The 19,251-nt window shown below is 42.5% G+C and overlaps 1 protein-coding gene across 1 annotated transcript in view; it reads right to left on the bottom strand.

Annotated features, from left to right (window-relative positions):
* The window catches only part of ADAM33 (ADAM metallopeptidase domain 33), an 86,509-nt gene that overhangs the window by 10,732 nt on the left and 56,526 nt on the right, over nucleotides 1-19,251 (bottom strand). Inside the window, exons 12-20 of the mRNA XM_042470126.1 lie at nucleotides 14,183-14,360; nucleotides 10,683-10,772; nucleotides 9,382-9,577; nucleotides 9,107-9,215; nucleotides 7,478-7,682; nucleotides 6,067-6,144; nucleotides 4,330-4,438; nucleotides 2,779-2,926; nucleotides 623-734 (exon numbers count right to left, since the gene is read on the bottom strand). Coding sequence (XP_042326060.1) covers nucleotides 623-734; nucleotides 2,779-2,926; nucleotides 4,330-4,438; nucleotides 6,067-6,144; nucleotides 7,478-7,682; nucleotides 9,107-9,215; nucleotides 9,382-9,577; nucleotides 10,683-10,772; nucleotides 14,183-14,360 — 1,225 coding nt within the window. The remainder of the gene's footprint in view (nucleotides 1-622; nucleotides 735-2,778; nucleotides 2,927-4,329; nucleotides 4,439-6,066; nucleotides 6,145-7,477; nucleotides 7,683-9,106; nucleotides 9,216-9,381; nucleotides 9,578-10,682; nucleotides 10,773-14,182; nucleotides 14,361-19,251) is intronic.

A 19,251-nucleotide genomic window follows, 5' to 3' on the forward strand; every position in this document is an offset into this window, starting at 1 on the left:
CTGACTCCATCCCCAGACCAGCCTCTCCCGCCAGTCTGTACAGCCCTATAGTCAACATAGGTAAACATAGGAGCTGTCCGCACAGGCCAAAAGACTCACGTTCCCACCATCCACACTTTGTCCTGTTTGGATGATGCAGGCCAAAACCCCAGGGTCAGGATCGGGCCGAATCCTGGGAGACCAGTTGTGGATCTGATGGATCCAGCCCAATCCCAGGGTAAACAGCCCTTAACACAGGTCAGAAATATGAAGTAGTTGCACACCACTCCCTTGTTGGTGAGTTGGAGCATTGTGCAGCCAAGGATGTATTCACATCTCTCTTCACAACATGCAATGCACGACAAGGTACAATGTGTGTGAGCATTCATGTGCATCTGTGCACAACGTACATGCATAACCATGCACAACAATATGTGGTTGCTCCACGTGTGCACTTCTACTTCTGCAACCTTGAACTGGATAGGGCTATTCTGCATCATACAAAAGTAACCATCCCCTTTCATAGGGAAACTTGTGCATGAACAAGAGAACCAAAAACACACCAAATGTCCAGCCAGTCTAACAGCTAGCTAGCCATTTGTGCTTGAGTTTACTTGCATTATTATTTTAGGAGCCTGCTTACCTGGCTGGTGCTTCTGCTGACAGCGTTGATGGAGGGAGAGGAAATATCCTGCAGCGTAAAGGCTGAGTTAGAGTGTCCCTGGTTTGCCTTCTGAGGCATCACTCCGTTCCGCCTAGGAGATACAAGAAGGCAAAACAAAGTAGGCAAGGAAAGTTAAATGGTGGTAAATTGATTTATAATCATTGTTATTATTGTTATTATTGTTATTATTATTATTTTCTTACTCGCTTCTCCCCGTGGATCAAGGTGGGTAACAACAACAAAGAAACAATGCACAACATCAATTTAAACACATTAATTAAAACGCGCAAAGGAGAAATAAAGACACACACATTGTAAAACAATCCATTTGCATTCACCTCCCAAATCAAATAGAGAAGTGAACTCCATATCTGTGTCTATGTTTTAATTTAAAGCATTCAGCTGCCTGTTATTCTATACAATTCCACATGCTCAAGCACAGTGTCACTACACACAGTGTGTTCTCTAATGGGAGAAAAATAAAGACCGTGGTAAGGTTTTGGATCCAATCCAACAACAATTTCAGGTATCTCTCAGACAAGCACTTTGGATTTCTGTATTTTTGATTCTAGAATGTGCATTTTAACGAAACTTGATATTTATCCTTAAACTGACATTGGGAACATTTTCATGCAAGTTCAGCAACGAAACTACTAGAAATTATTGGTTTTGGTCCACTTTGCATCAAGATCGGTGTAAAACAAATGTTACCAGTGTTACAGGTTACATGTGCTGCCACTCCAGCTTTTGATTCATTCAAATCATAAGGATAATTATTCCCATCAACCCCAGCAGATCTCTCTCTCTCTCTCTTTCTCTCTCTCTCTCTCCCTCTCTCTTTCATTTTCTCTCTCTCTCTCTCTCTCTCATAACACTAAAAAAGTTTAAAATGTTAAATTAGGAAGGGGACTGTTGAGCACCAGGGGTACCGCTGTGACACACACATGGGTGCTACGTTGCTAACTTTAGGGGAATGATGCAGTGAATTGCATCATACTCCGATGCAATTGTCCTTTGCTCCATCTTTATGTTTCTATAGGAAACTGTTTCTCTCAAGACACTGAGGTTTGCACCTAGAGTGGAGGTGGGCAACTGTGGAGGGCTAGGGGCCATCATCAGACCACGTAATTGCATTTTGGCCCACCGTTTTCATTTCTGGCCACCATTCTGAATAGTCAAGCTTTTGGGGGGGGGGGGTGTTGAGGGGGAAGCCAACTCTTACAGTGACTTTGGAGATGGTCTGGGCATTTTTCAAGTGAAAATTAGCCCCAAAATAGTGCAAAATATTAAATGGGGGAAGAGGAGTATGGAGGCTTCCAAGCCACACTTTCAGATCCCACAGATCACAAGAAGCCCATGGAATGCACTTTGCCTAACCCTGACTTATGACTTTATCACATGAGGGTATAGAAGTGACATTTTAACAGAATAAATATGTTTTTGGCTAGTACTTATGGCATGGCATCATGTCTTTCCTACTGCTGCCTTGCATTCAGTCCATTACTATGGTGCACCTTTTCACTGCTGGGGAAAACCTATCAATAGGTTTCAGTCTGGCTGCTATTCCATTACAGCCTTTGTGCAATAGGTCCCTTCCATGGCAGTTCCACTTCTCAGGCAGTCATGTGGTGTGAGATGGTATGACTCTGCTTGTATCCCTCTTCCCAACAGCTTCTTGCAGCCAGCAGATGTGTCCATGTTCACACAACAGCCGGCTTTGGGAGGCAGTTGGCAGTTCTGACTGCTTATGCACTTCAGGAGCAGGGAAGAACGATGATCATGGCTGCCAACACCTTCCCTAAGCCAGCTGTTGTGTGCCAATTCATGCATCAGCCAGCTTCAGGAGGCACTTGACAGCTGTGATTGCTTGTTCCCAACCTTCCTCCCAGAAGGTGCATTTGGCAGTATGAAAAACAGATCATACATGGATTGCCAAACCATGATCATGGGGAAAAGTGCGATAACAAATAATGCCAAACTGGTATGCTTCCATTCTTCAGCTAGCGTGACTGTGGTGGGACAGTAGGCTGGCATGATAAAGTCCTTAGAGCTAGTGCACAGAAATCCTGGAAGAGATGAGATGAAGGGAATACTGAGGAGTGGTTTCCTCCTTCCTCATCCCCACTACTACTCACCGGTACGTCTCCTGGCTCTTCCTTAAGTCTTTGACCCACTTGTTGAGGAAGGAGCTCTCCCGTCTGTAGTAAACATAGAGTCCAGCAGCTATAACAGCCAGGGTCACCAAGAAAACCAACACCAGTGTGATCAGGATGGTTTCATGATCTGTGGGAAGATAAGCAAGAAAGAGGGACCTTATATCAGGAGCAGGCACAATCGCAGACCAAGGGTGCATCTACACTTTCCAAATTGTACAGTTTGACACTACTTTAAGTGCTGCAACTACATCCTGTGGAATCATGGGATTTGTAATTTTGCAAAGTCTCTGCCAAGTGTGCTGGTGTCTCACCAAACTACAAATCCCAGGATGCTGTAGGATGGAGCCATGGCAGTTAAGCAGGTGCCAAACTGCATTATTTCTACAGTGCAGATGCACCTCAAGGAATGGTGGAATCAAGCTAGGCTCTCTCTCTCTATCTATCTATCTAGTCGATGCAGTTTCTATATATTGCCTGCTGGAACATTGATATTTTTATGTTTTGGTTAAACAATATTATAAGAAAGCCATGAGTTGATCCACTGTGAAAATAAAAAGGCCAGTTTTTTACAGTTCCAAGGGAGCTATGTTCATAAGCTACAAACATAGCAGGAGCCCCCTGAAATATGCATTCCAACCCAGTACATTTATATCCATATGTGTTGCCTCAAAGTAAATCACTCGGTCCTTCTGTCAGCATAAACCTGGACAAGGAGCAGCTATCTGTAAACTATGCAATACTTTTAATATTTCATGTTATTTCATGTTTCTCTAAGAAAAAGACGAATGAAAATGGAACATGCAATGATTTCTTCTAAAGAAGATGAAGTGACAAATTCCTTGCAAGATTCTCATTTCGTTCATTTGAAATGTGATGCTGGAGGAGCGTTCTAGAGATACCAAGGAGCAATAAATGGGTCCAAAAGCAAATCAAACCTGGCCTCTCCCTAGAAGCCAAAATGGCTAAACCGAGGCTATTGTACTTTGGACATATCATGAGACAGCATGATTCACTGGAAAAGACGATAATGCTCTATAAAGTGGGAGGCAGTAGGAAAAGAAGAAGACCGCATTACAGGTGGATTGACTCAATCAAAGAAGTATGGCTGGGGTTTGCAAGGCCACTGCCCTGGGTTTGCAAGACCACAGAAGAGTTATCAATAACAGGGTGTCATGGGGAGCATCTACATTGTAGAAATAATGCAACTTGACACCATGTTTAACTGCTGTCTCTCAATGCCATGGAATCCTGGGGATCAGTAGTTTTCTGATATATTTAGCCTTCCCTGTCAGAGAGCAACGGTGCCCCACCAAACTACAAATCCCAGAATCCCATAGCATTATGCCATAGAAGTTATAGTAGTGTCAAACTATTTTATATCTGCAATGCAGCAGCAGCTTTAGAGGTCTCCCATTTGCAGTGTCCTTTAGTCAAAGCCAACTTGATGGCAATGACCCATTGATGTCAAAAGCCTCAAAGGCATATTCTCCTCTTGTTTCATGCAAGTATTTGAGGGTGTTTGGAACTCACTGTCATATTGCACAGGGCCACTGTCCACGCTGCCTCCCAGCCCCGGCTTTTCACAGAACGGAGGAGCCCAACCAGCATTACAGTGGCAATTCCGGTTGCTGTTGCAAACCTAGAAGAGTTGGAGATGATTTTGGATAAACTTGATGTTTGTTTCACTGAACCACCATCACAACAACAACACAGTTTGCAGACCCCAGAAAATAAACCCTTCAAATGCAATACAATACTTTACTGTGGGTGCTTCCAAATAAGCCCTTCCAAATAAGTGCAACCTCCACTTTCCCAATCTTATCTTTTAACGGGTTAAAAACAAATATTAAGGAGGTGAAAGAAGACAAAATCAATACACAATGCCTTTTGACTAATAGCACCAGGAGCCATCCATTCACAATCACCCAGTGATCAACCAGAATTATTTCCAGGACCCGCAAAAACAGTGTTCACCATTAATGCCTAAATCCTCCTCTCCTCTGCTTTATATTCCACATCTATAACGTGAATGCAGCATTTTCATTAGGAGCAATGGGATTTCCATTTGAGGATGCTTCTTTTCCAGCCTCTATACCTACAAAAGCTTAGCGGTATTCAAAAGTCATTCGTTTCAGACCCAAAGAGCTCTTAAGTCATGTCACTAGCAAATACCTGCAAACAATTTTGTTTCTACTGTTAATTTAACTCAAGATACTAGGAGAATAAACAGCGATTTTTCTCATCTGATGAGAAAGGGTGTCTCGGTACATCAAGATAAACTGGATCTCAAAGGTAGTAGCTCTTTGTGTCGCAAATGGAATTTAAAGTTTATTTCCTGGACTCGGTTTTGTGCAAAGCAACTTGTTTTTGTACAACACCAAGCTTTTCGTGCAAACTTTTCAGGGGGGAAAAAAGTCCTGCAAGCTGGAAAATAACTGAAAAACATGATGAATTCTGGTTAACGTATCCAACAGAGAAAACGTTTTAAATTATTTGTCTTTGCATGTAAGAATGAAGGAAAGAAAAAATGACTAAGGGCCAAAATAGACGGCTCAGCCTGTTTTTCTCCTAAACATTTCTAAATGCTTGACTGTAAAATTTGGTTCTGTCTTCCTGCATGGCAGAATGGGGCTGGATTGGATGGCCCTTGTGCTCCTTTTCAACTCTATGATTCTATGATTCGATAAACTTTATAGAAGAAATATGGAGAGGAGAAGAGAGGAGAGATTTCCTTTTTTTAAAAAAAAAACAGACATATTTCTGATATTTTGGTTTTGCAGAAATCACAGAATCCTAGAGTTGGAAGAGTCCAACCTCCTGCCATGCAGGAATACACTATCAAACCACTCCTAACAGAGTAATACTAGGAGAGGTGGATGTAGAAACATATACTACAGCTCAGTGATGGTTGCCACAAATTGCTTTGTAAGTGTTTAAAACCAAAGGCTTTAAATCCACTCCAGAAATCATAAACTGAAAAAGCTGTAGAGCTGGAATAGACCTTAAAGTCTATACAGTCCAATCCTCTACCAAATCAGAAAATCCACAGTTCAAGCATGCCTGAAAGATGGCCATGCACCCTCTGCTTAGAAACCTCAGATGAAGAACAGTCCATCACCATTGGAAGTAACTTGTTCTACAAGACAGTCCATGTTATATTTTCTGTTACTGAAAAAGCTGGGCCTCTACGGGTCTCCTTGTCTTTAAACTGCGTTCCGATGTGAGTATAATCCCAGAAACATTCAAAGGCCTTGGCTGGCTACTCACCCCATGTCCGTGGCATTTGGAGATGCATTTGTCCAGTTCAAAAAATGAGGCATTCAAACACTGCTGGTCTTTGCATACCTGAAATTGGAATTTCCTTGAAGTCAGGTAAGGTCATAATGACTAAGGATTCTTTAAAAAGTAAATCTTTGAGGATTCCAGTGTGAACTGATTTGATCCACAACTCCTACACTTAGCATGGATTGGTTGTAGATTGGATCCTTTGGATTTCATTCTTTGGATATTGCAGTGCAGCTCTTGGCTCAGAAAAGGGGAACAAAATACATTTTAAAATTGCTTCTTTTAGATAAAAGAGCCAAGACCTTACACTGAGATTACGTAACATGAATTCTCACAATATCTTATGCATACTTTGTGTTGCATGACAACACCTTGCAACCAAAGCCACAAACCAATGCACAACCAATGTTCACATGAAAGCATAATTGCATGTGCAAAGATTCTTTCAGACTAAGGAAGGCAAGGGCAAACTCCCTTTAAACAAATCTGACCAAGATAATCCTATAGCTGCTATATTTTTAGAGCCAAGATGGTGTTGTGGTTTCAGTGCTGGACTCTACTGTGTGCAATTCCACATCCACAACCTTGAATAAAGAGTAGAAAAGGCTAGAAGAATTAGATAGAATGCAGCCATCGTGTTAAACTGAGTTCTTTTTGGGGAGCACCATAAGAGGGACATATAGATATATTATGTCCACTCCTGAAAGAATTCAGAAGAGTACACCTGTATTCTGACTATCTTAGGGTTGCCATAAGGATCTAAAACTTTGGCAAGACTATGTTAGGATTTTCTGGGCAAGGAAGTTTGCCAATGCCTTCCTCTGAGGCTGAGAGTGTGTGACTTGCCTAAGGTCATCCAATGGTCTTTATTACTGAATGGGGATTTCAGCTCTTGTTTCCCAGAGTCCTAGTCCAGCAATGAAACCATAATACCACAATGGCTCTAAAAACATACCCTTGGGTTACCTTCTTCAGATTTGTTCAGAGGGGTTTTGCTCTTGCCATACTTTGCATCTAAGGGAACATAACTTGCCCAAGATCACCCACTGGGTTTCTGCAACTGGTCATGGATTTGAAACCTGGACTCTCACAATCCTACTCTAGCACTCAAACCACTACACTATGCTATCTATGACCATCTCTCCCATACTCCAACTTGCAGAGACATGGGAAGTGAAGACTTGAAGTACCCACAGATTTTGGAAACAGTAAACCAGGATCCTGTGAACTTGTGTCCTGTGCCACTGCAGCACTGTTTCCACTGGGAGGCTCACAGACTCAAGATTCAAGAGTGCCAAGTTGGCTGCAGTACCAGTCTGCCTGATATAATGTACAGTATAGAAAACATACTTGGGACTGCCTTGGCTAATGCCTCAGCTCATAGAGTACTCACCATTCCATCTCCACACTTGGTCCCCGTCGTCACAAGTCCCGGGTCAGCCATGTCCCCTTCATCATCATTGGTGGCATAAACCAAGGTCCCTCGGCACTTTATCTCCCGCCCATTAAACCGGATGGTGGTATCCATGGAGATGGTGTTGGTCCCTTTGGGTTTTGCAGCTGAGCTCTGGCACTGGATCTTCCCACACTTGGCATCCCTGGGAAATAAGTTAAAAGACAGAGCTTGAAAGGGGGACTGAAAGGGTGTGCCATCCAACTCCTTGTCAAAGAGGCTGGATCCTTTGTGCATCCAGGTTGGCCAATGTGAATTGGACTTCAATGGGCTACAAGTCAAGAGCTCTGTGGAGAGTTGCTTATACAACAGATGGACTGAGGTATGCCTGTATCTGGAGTTGCAGTTCTTCAGTTTAGTGCAATCTCTAGAGCAGTCTTTCACACAAGATGTGTGGGACTATATCTCCTGTTATCCACTGTCAGTATGGCTGGAGTGATCCAGCACATCTGAAGGATACCCGGTTGGGAGAGGCTGCTCTACAATTTGATCAAATAAACAAGCCAAGACCCAAGACAGAAACAAAGCCTTGGGGTTTTGTCATATAAAAGGTCACGTCTTGGGGGCTAGTAGACAGGAAAGTAATAACCTCCGTTATTGGTTTCTCTGTTGAAAAACTGGTTTTCAAATACAGTTCAGAAACCCCGCTGGGAAGAATAACTAGAGGCAAGACTTTTCTATACTTGCAGTGGTAGTCAAGTCTCCTGAATTACTGGTTGTTGTTGTTTTTGTTGTGTGTTTTCAAGTCATTTCTGACTTATGGTGACCTTAAGGTGAATCAATCACAGGGTGTTCTTGGCAAGATTTTTTCAGAGGAGGTTTGCCTTTGCTTTCCTCCGAAGCTGAGAGAATGTGACTTGCCCTAGGTCACCCAATGGTTTTCCACGGCCAAGTGGGGATTCGCACCCTGCTCTCCAGAGTCACAATCCAACACTCAGCCCACTACATCACACTGGCTCTGAAGTATCTGGGCAGTAGGTAAACTACAGGAAAAGAGATTCCATCTAAACATTAGGAGGAAGTTCTTGACAGCAAGAGCTGTTCAACAGTGGAAGATGCTGCCTAGGAGGCTGGTGGAATCTCCTTTAAAAACAGAGTCTGGATGGCAGGGAAATGTCTAATTGACAATTTGTCAGCTGCCCTGATAGCTTTTTGGCTATAGAGCTGGGTATAAATAAATAAATATTTTATATATATATATATATATATATATATATATATATATATATATATATGGCCATCTGTCACAGGGAGTGCTTTGATGGCGTGTTCCTACAGGACAGAATGGGGATGGACTGGGTGGCCCCTGAGGTCTCTTCCAATTCTAGGATTCTAGGACTAGAGGAAGCCTCATATGGCCAGCCTCCTCCTAAGGAATTATTATTCCAACCCGATTGCTTGGCATATGAGACAGGCCCATATCTCAGTCTCAGGATTCCATTGCTTTGAGCCATGACAGTTAAAGTAGTGTCAAGCTGCTGTATTCCAGCCGTGCAAACCAGGCCTATGATCTTTATTCACTTTCATAAGCAAGAATTAAATCTCTACTGGTCACACAATAACACTCACTTCAAAGCACACTTGACGTAGTGGCCGTGTTTGTCCTTGCCACAGTTGCCGTACATATCTCCAGCCCTGTTGACGTCCTGGAAACATGCATCTGGAGCTGGGGAGGCACCTGTGGAGCAAAGGACAGCAAAGGAAAGTCGGAATAAAAAGTTACAGTGCAGAAAGACCAAGAGGAGGAATCATGCATTCCTCCAGCACCCCAGTCTCATTGAACTGGTTGAATTCATTGAACTGAAGGTGCAGAAAAGACATGAGGGGGAGAGGGAATTGCTCACCTGGGCCCCACAGCTGGACACACTGTTGGTGGTGGGTCATGCACATGCCATTGTTGCAATATGCCTCCCCATAGGAGCAGGTTGAGCCATCTAGCAAGTACACATTGGTGGGGCAATACGGAGAAGCCCCGGTGCAGTATTCTGGGAGGTCGCAGGATCCGGCTGGTTCTCGGCACATGGTCCCAGCCGTCTTTAACTACCAACAACCCCAGAAAGAGAAAAAAGATACAGAGGTAATTCCCATGGAGTCTAGAAGAATGAAAAACAACAAGGAAAGATGTTCTAAAGCACCAACGTCTGAACAGCCGCTATTGCTTTTGTGCAAAAGTATGTCATGTTTGCATAACCTTTTGTTCTTTATGTTTTGAAATGCTTTCAAATCAACTTTTCAATTAAATTTGAAATTAAATTTAATTTCTTTTCACTTTTATATTTTATTTACATTATGTTTTATTTGCACTGTTTTAGTTGCATTTTGGTTTTCAGCTGCTACTGCAATCTGCCATTGGTCTCCTATTAGGAGAAAGGCAGCAAATTAATCAATCAAACAACAATTCTCTTTTGCTTGTATATTAAATTGTTGTGAAAATGAAATTTTCTCCAGAAAGTCATGAAAGTTTTTTAATGCCATCAGTGCCAAGAAAACCTTGTGATAGGGTCACCTTAGAGTTGCCAAAAGTTGGAAATGACTTTAAGGCACACAACAACAAACTGCACAAAACCCCTAACAATCTCACCCACCACATAAAAAGCTTTGGGGAAATGTATTTACGTATGAGAATGGAATGAAAGATTGTACAGAACGGGACTTGAGCAGCTATGCAGTTTGGTATCCATGGAACCAAACCCCAGCAGATACAGTCCACTGTATTTATTCAACTCATCACTCTGATCATCTGTTATTGCACTCGGTGATTGTTATTTTTGTGCAATTAGAAAACACAGGGAAAGTGCTCTCTGATCCCCCCAAGTGGCGAGTTCAGATATTGCAACTTGGAAACCATGTGAGAAAAGCAAAAGAAATGACAAGGCAAGCTTTCTGGACTGCAACAGGAGGCAGTCACCCAAGTGACTTTCCTCCTCCCAACCCTGTGCTCAGCCTGTCAACAACACACCCATTCAAATAACAACTTACAGGTAAAAAACCTGTTCTCGTTCCACTGAAAATTGTGAATTACAGCCATGGCTGCTACAGTCAAAATTACTTTGAAAAGTAATTAGTTACCAAAGTAACTCATTAGAGAAATGAACTACTTCCTAGCTGCACTGTAACATCAGCTGGAGAGAGGATTTGAGGTTACCTTGCAGCTCTTGCAACAGTCCCCATGGGCACACTCCGCTCCAAATTTCAGGGTGCAGTTGTGTGGGTTACAGCAAGGATTTGTGCACTCCTGCAAAAGTGAACAAACATGGGGAGGAGGAAGAACACATTAATTATATGTATAACTAGACCACCTTTCAATCATATGGCGGTTTACACACACACAAACGTAATAAAACAGTTAAAATGCAATTTTTAAAACTAATCAACTGAAAGCTGTTATAGCACCCAGGGCATGTAAGCACCTCAGCTTTCAAATTCCCCATCACACTTTTGCCTTTAAAATGTTGTCTCTTTCCTTGTGCATCAAACTATACTATAAGTTACAATATTTCTCTCCATTTGTCAGTCTGTTGTAACACAAGAAGCTTAGTAATAGAGGTCACTTTGGAATTTGGACATCTTCTTTTAAATGTTGGTTTGATTGTTTATGTCTTATGTATGTTTGTTTAAATGTAATCTGCAGTTATGTGTATATGTGTGTTTATATGGGGTTTTTTCTTAATGCAATAACGATATATATTAAAAAAGAAGAAGACGCTGCACGCTTGATTATAGCATCACCACATTTAGAGGGTTATCTAAAAGTAAGGTTTTGAACCCAGTCCATACCTCCTGAAGTAGTTGGAGATACCTCCTGAACAAACATTTTTTAGAAGTGGTGGTGATGATGATGATGATGATGACATCATCAACAGATCTTCTTCCCTTGGCTTAGATAGTGCTGAGTTCACTATTGATTGATTGAGATTTTATTTCTATACCGCTGTTCCCACGATCACAGCGGTTTACAGGCAATACAAATGCGATACAATACAGATTAAAAACAACTTCACAATGAAAAACACCCCCAATAAAACCAGCATAACTATACATCAATTAAAATCCACATAGAATCAATCAAAAATTACTAATCAATCTAAAAAATCCAATACAATACAACAGACAGTACATAGGGGAAAAGCAGTCAGGACATGTGAGGGAAGGCTTGACAGAATAAATGAGTCTTCAGGTTCTTCTTGAACGACTCCAGGGATGGGCTAAGCGGAGTTCCTCAGGGAGAGCGTTCCAAGATTGCGGGGCTGCCACAGAGAATGCCCTTTGTGCCGTTAGTACAAATTTTGTCTTGGGAACGCTCAAAAGATTTTTCCCCCTGACCTGAGTGTGCGGGGCGGATTATATGGGGAGACGCGGTCCTCCAAGTACTCTGGGCCCAAGTGGTACAGAAATGTAAATGCTATGGCTGTTGTTATCATGATCATTATTTCACTTTCTGTAATGGTGCTATTGTGATCCTGTCGATGGTGACTTCATTCAGATGTTTATCTTCCCATTGCTTTTGTTTTTTCCACCCAGAAACTCTGATTCCTCCTCATCATCATCTCCAGCTCCAAAATGCACATTTACAACCTGATTTTGACTACACTTGATGTTACAGCTGTCTTGAATCCCATTTTCAGAGAAAGGCAGGATAGAAATCCAATAAATAAATAAATAAAATTTCAAACTTATCCAAGTCAGCAAATTTTGTGCAGGGAATGGGAAGGTGGAATTACTGGTTTTGCTCCATTTTGCATGGAGCTTGATGTACAGCAAATTTTATGGATTGTAGATGCTACCCCAGAAATCGTTGTTTCATTCAAATCATGAATGAAACCATCAGCACTAGGCTAGGCAACACTGAATAGCCTTGTACACAATTTGGGACCATGGAACTTGGTACAAAACAGATTTTGAGGACTGTCGGTTTGATAGCTCAAGCTTTCATTTAAAACCTTAAGTGCTTCATTTAAGCCATAAACCATCACTATAAATCCAGGCAGCGCAGGGCAAATGCCTTATAAAAATTGCTGCCCCTTTATTGGGCCTTGTTCTTGTCTGCCTCCCTCCTGCTGCCATTTTAAGATAAGCGTAAATGTTCATAAACACACAGACATATTTGCAAAAATATGGCCAGACTTGAACGGTCGCTAATAAATCCAACTTGCAGAATGGTTTGTTTGGTTTTTGTGTATTTTCCAAACCATCTTGACATATAAAGATGCCTCCGTGGTACTTTGGCTGGCATTTGCCCCCTTTTCCCCTTCCTTCCTGCTTGTAAAGATAATTTGTTACCTGTTTCTTATTTTGCAGGATGCTATTTCATCTCCGTTGGCTAGGAAATTTAAAGCTTGAATGAAACAGTGTAAAATTATTTTCCCTGTAACAAATGTCACTGTGGTTTGCTAACTGCCAGACACCTCCAATTCTTTATTCAGACACACAAAGAGACATCACCATCCAACGTATTTTGCTGTATTTTGCTGGTATTACTGGTGCTTCGATGCCTCTTTTATCGTTTAACTGTGCCAAACAGACTTTTTGTTTTAATGCCATTTGAATGTGTGATTCATTTTGTTGTTGCTTGAAACCCTATCCTAGGGTTTTCTTGGCAATATTTATTCATGGGCGCTTTGCCGTTGCTTTCCTCTAAGGCTGAGAGAGTGCGACTTGCCCAAGGACACTGAGTTTTCCTGGCTGAGTGGCAATTTGAACCCTGGTTTCCCAGAGCCCTAGAGAGCCAGCGTGATGTTTGGATTAGTGTTTCTGCTTGGCAGGACTTGGCTTGATGGCCCTTGTGGTCTCTTCCAACTCTATGATTCTGTGATTTTATGACCTGCAGCAGATGCAGATTTAATGACCTGCAGTGGCGAATGCACTTGTTCTGACCTTAGGAGCAGCTCAGTGGGACACTGTGTGGGCAACCATGACAGCGTGGGAATGGAGGACTCTACATTTTCCCTGAAGGTTTGGAGTAATAGATATACTTTTTATGTGTGTTAAGAGTGGTATATCTTGGTTCTGATGCCAATTGTGATGATCAGAAGGTTGGAAGTTAGCAATTCAAAGCCCAAGTACCACGTGACGGAGTGAGCTTCCATCACTTGTCCCAGCGTCTGCCAACCTAGCAGTTTGAAAGCATGCAAATGCAAGTAGATAAATAGGCACCACTTTGGTGAGAAGGAAGCAGCGTTCTGTGCAGTCATGCTGGCCAGATGACCACCAGAGTCATCTTTGACAACACTGGCTTCCTCGGCTTAGTAATAGAAATGAGTATTGCCTCCTACAGTTGGATGTGACTAGACACTCATGTCAAGGGGAAACCTTTACCTTTACCTTTTAGACTGGTTTTGGTGCAGAACATGCCAGTCGTCATCTGCATTGTTTGCACCAGAACTAGGGTTTGGGACGTATATCATCTGAATAGAACGATACCAGAATGGGGGACAGATGGGACTTTTGGCCCCTGCAGACAAGGTCTCAGCTGTAGTTTGAAAGGAATGTTTTCTACTCTTTAGGTCAGAAATGGAGGGCAGAGCTTGGGGGCATGGCTAGCTGGAGTGGGGGTCGGGGCTGGCAAGGATGAGGAAGGCGTATAAGTAATGGTGAAGGACACCTGGCCCAGCACAGTTTCTGAAATTTAACCACCTAAAAACATACCTCTATCTCCCCACAGTCACACTCCTCCCCATCCTCCAGGAATCCATTGCCGCACTTCTTGCCCATCACCAGGTCCTTGGTGTCGGGCATGTTGAAGAGACACATGCCGCCTCCCTTCTGGAAATAACTCTCCAGTTGCCTCCGGCTGCAGGAGCTGAACACTTTTGGGAAAGGGTAGCTGCCGAAAGAGACAAAGAGGAGAAAGCCAAAGGAAGGTTTGTCCGTTAATCCTGGTATGCGAAGAACAGAAGGCTCAAGATATTCCTTAAGGAAAGGCTACACAGACAAAATAATAATAATCAAAAGACCACAATTTAAGGACAGAGAGGAAAATAAATTATGCATGATTATTTATAACAGAAAATGGTAGTAACACGGACACAGAGCAATGGATTCAAACTACTGTACAGGAAAAGAGATGCCAGCTCAACATTAGGAGGAATTTCCTGATAGTAAGAGTTGTTTGACAGTACTTAGAGAGTAGTGTAGTTTCCTTCTTTGGAGGTTATTAAACAGAGGCTGGATGGCCATCTGTCAGGGGCTGCTTTGATTGTATGTTCTTGCACTGCAGAATATGGTTGGGATGGCCCTTGGGGTCTCTTCCAACTCTGAGATGATCATACAGGGATAAGAAACAGGATAAAAACACTATGCTCTTGTCATGTTTGCGCGATCGCAGGAAGATTTTCACACAATGTCGTGCACATACTGTATTTGTCCCATTATCAAAGCGCTGTGCTAGTGCAACGTCTCATTAATGACAAAAAAGCATTAATGGCTTGCCAAGAGCACTTCCTTAGCACTATAGCAAATGTGTGAAAGACAATCACATATCAATAGCAGCATTGAGAACTGGTCATTAAACCTTCCGGAAATACAGTTGACCCTTGGAACTCATGGAGGATGCATTCCGGACACACACACACACCCCTGCGACTTCCAAAATGTACACATATTCAAGCCCCATAGGCTTGAATGAGGTGCGTACATTCAATGTGTGTGCCACAAGCATACTGTCGCCTCTCATGAATATCAAGTCCACAGACTTGGAGGGGTGACTGTAAATTGAATCTCCCAGTCCCCCAGTGTGCCATTCAGTAGAATAACTTCCTGTGTCACACTTGTGAGTCACAGGAGAGTTTCTTAGCGGTGAGAGATTACCCGTCCCCCCCCTTTTCAATCACAACCCCTTCTTTTGACATGTGGAATGTAAAAGTGCTATTTCACCATTCGTGATTCGTTAATGCCCTGTTATTGTGACACTGTGTGAAAGTAAGTGTTGCAATTTCGTCACTGTATCGTTCTTGCTAAAAATGTTAGAATAGTGTTATTAAAGTGTAAATAGCCCTTGTGTAATAATCTCCTAATATTTTATGATCCTATGTAATCAATACTTGAGGAAATGCCTCTTTATATACACAGTTGCCCCTTCAAGTCTGCGGATTTGAAAAACCACAGAGGGGTAACCGCCATTAACCCCAATGGGGCACTCGTCCGTGTTACACGCCCTGCATGCATGCACCCCATTCAAGCCTATGGGGCTTGAATATGCGCAAGTTTTGGAACTCACGAGGGGGTCTGGAACGGATCCCCCACAAGTTCCAAGTGTGACTGTATGTTTATTATTATTTGTTGTTTTAAATGGATTTTATTGTAAGCCGTCCTGAGATCTTCAGATATTGAGGGAGATATAAATGTTTTAATTAATAAAGAATAATGACAACACATATATAAACACTCAAAAACAAGCAAAGACACACACACACAGCCTAACAGCCCTAACACACTTTAATACAAGTGGGTGCCCTAATTACTTCATAACAAGCAAACCACCAATGGTTTTAATACATTATATGAGAGTGGAGATGGCCGGGGGGGTGGGATGTATTTTTAGTTAAAAGTATATTAATTGGTGTGGGAATATTTATGGCTGACAACCACAATGAAGAATATTTAAGGGCCTATTTAAGTGTGAATTTGCAAACATGGTTTGCAGAAAACCATCCAGTCTTCCTCCTCTTTGGGTTTTGCATAACGGGTTTCTTCAAAGCTAAACAAAATTTACTTTGAAAGTAAATCCAGTTCAAAGCAAAATTGATTAATCCTTTTCATTTGGAGAAACTGGGCAATGAATCCAGAGAATTGCTGGCCACGAAGCCTGTGTCAAGCACTATAAAACCCAGTGCAGGTTATTTATGAAGCTGTCGCCTACCATGGCCACTTCCAGCCCAGGGACACTTCCTAAGATTAATTCCTTAGAATATTTTGCTTCCATGTACTGGATCTGACCTCCTTAGAATCAGGATCCATGCATCCTGGGGCTCCTAAGAAGCAATTTTGCATTTAAATATACTCCCCTCCAAACAACTGAAAATCATCAAAACAGAACCACAGAGTTAGAAGCACTGCAAGGGCTGTCTAGTCCAGCGGTTCCCAAACCTTGGTCCTTCAGATGTTCAGGACTTCAGATTCCAGATTTCATACCTGTTGGCCAAGCTTGCTAAGGCTTCTGGAAACTGAAGTTCAAAACACTTAGAGGACCAAAGTTTGGGAACCAAACCTGTGCTAAGCAGGAATACACTATTGCAGCACTTCTGAAGGATGCCCATCCAACCAAAGAATAAGAATCCATATCTCTCTGAGGCAATCTATTCCACTATCAAACAGCTCTTACAGTTGTTGTTTTTTAAAGTCTTTCTAATGTTTGGCTGGAGTCTTTTTTCTTGTAACCTGAATCGACTGGTTCTTGTTCTAGTCTCTCTTTCATGTTTTAATTCTCCCATCAATGGCTTAACAGCTGATCCAATGCCCAAGCCACTGTTACAACTATTTGTGTCAACAACACAGGAGATTATCGCACAAAGCTTCCTTCTGGTGCTGTTGCTGCTTTTTAAACACACGAAACAGCAACGATTCTTTTCGCATCACCATACAACTGTGAATTGATAACAGGTTGCCCATGCATCTTATTGCACTACTGTTCCATTTACCCACCAGCTATCTGAGATTAAGTAAGTAAAGTCTTGCTTTTGTTGGGAATGGAGTGTGGCTGCAGACAAAATGAGTGCCTCCTCAGGAGTAGGAATCATAGAATCACAGAATCATAGAATTGGAAGAGACCACAAGGGCCATCTAGTCCAATCCCATTCTGCCATGCAGGAAATCTTGCTTTCATTGGGAATGGTGCAAAGAAACCTGTTTCAATCTCCTTTCTCCTGCCCAAGACAAAATGATTGCCTCCTCAGGAATAAGAATAAGAGATTTCCTGCATGGCAGGGGGTTGGACTGGATGACCCTTGTGGTCTCTTCCAACTCTATTATTCTATGATTCTATGATTCTAAGAAGTCTTGGGGCTGTGCATCACTGCCGCAAAAGGGCACCCTGGGGGCGGAGTCGCGGTCTGCCATCCATATGACGCATGCCCCAGCTCTGCCCCCAAGCGATATGACACCGCCTGACACACCACATAGCATGTGGCATCACGTGTCCCTCTGGCACTGCATCCACACAACACAGCGCTGAAGGAGAGGCATAAAGCCGCAATGCCGTGGCTATTGAGCCCTGCAAAGGCCAGATCAGGGCCCCTTTGGGGCAGTCTGCACAGCCCCTTGCTTTCACTGGGAAAGGTGAAGAGAAACCTGTTTCAGTCCCCTTTCCCCTGCCCAAGACAAAATGATTGCCTGCTCAGGAGTAAGAAGTCTTACTTTCATTGGGAATGGGGTGTGTGTGTGCAGTGAAATTGGTTTAAATCCCCTTCTCTCTGAATTATCCTGAATAACCTATGGCACATACTTCAATAACAGGTTAACTGTGGTACTAGCAGCTATTCATGGGATTTTCCCATTCGTGAAAAGCAACAGCAGAAGCACAGATTGACTACAGGATACGTAGCCAAGATGTGGTGCAATAAGATCTCGCTTATATCCCACTGTTTAAGAACAGTGTGATAATCTCAGGCTCAATGTTGAGGCCATACGCTTACAAACACACACACATGTATGTGTGCATGCACACAGAAGTTTCCCTGTGCAAAGTTTTCTGGCTGGGAGAAACCACACTGTTCTTTGCAGGACTGCGTCAATGTGCTTAACAGATGCAAAACCTTGGCCTGCCACTCCGTGCATGGCTTAATTTTAAGAAGAGGTTACAAATGGCACTCTTCTGATTGAGTCCTCATTTGGCCTCTCTCTTCCCCTTCCCTGCCTCTTGCTTAACAACTTCTCCTTGCTACCATACAGCTGTCTGCAACCCAGCTGCCTTGCAATGTAAAGAAAGCTGGCTTTAATTTACAGCTGCTGATGTTCTTCCAACCAGCAAGGCTCCATGTTACTGGAAGAGAGAAGTGCACAAGATGGAAGGAGAGAATTCCCACCCTCTAAACTGAAGAGGGGAAAAATCCAAGTCACTGAGAGTTGTATCCATTCGGAAACAAAAGCCATGCAGTGCTGGGACTCACATCACCCCATTTAAAAGGAAGTTCAACAAAGTTCATTATCATTTAGCACAGAAGACACACTTTCAAGAACGCTTTACTGTCTAGTATTGCACATCTGCATCACGCCGAGACAAAGCTTGCTCAGCGTCTGTGTTTGGGTGCTTTCGAAGCAAAACTAAACTCTAGCCCTTCATGTTCTCTCAAGATCCATTAACTAAGCCTGGAGCAACCTATGAATCCAATGCAAAAGTTACATCACTCTTACGCTGTTCTGGTTTTCTGGCAGTTATCATCCACAAATTTTCCTTGCTCTGCTTTGCAACAGGAAGTGAGTTCCAATACAGGAGGAGTTTGTTTTGGAATTAGACTATTTTAGTACTTTAGCATTTTAGCATTTTATAGTACAGTAATGTGTTTTATTGACTGTTTTTGATTATATATGTTTGATGTTCTGCCCTTTGGTGGAAAAGGTGTTATAAATAAACATTGTTGTTGTTGTTGTTGTTATTATTAAAAATACTTCTCCCAGTGTGGCTAAAAACATGGCAACTTCCCCTAATAGGCACGCACATTACATTGTCTGTGAGCATCTGGTGAATGTATGCACGCATGCATGCACGCACGCACGCACGC

This window comes from Sceloporus undulatus, chromosome 5, assembly GCF_019175285.1.
Source record: "Sceloporus undulatus isolate JIND9_A2432 ecotype Alabama chromosome 5, SceUnd_v1.1, whole genome shotgun sequence".
Taxonomy (NCBI): Eukaryota; Metazoa; Chordata; class Lepidosauria; order Squamata; family Phrynosomatidae; genus Sceloporus; species Sceloporus undulatus.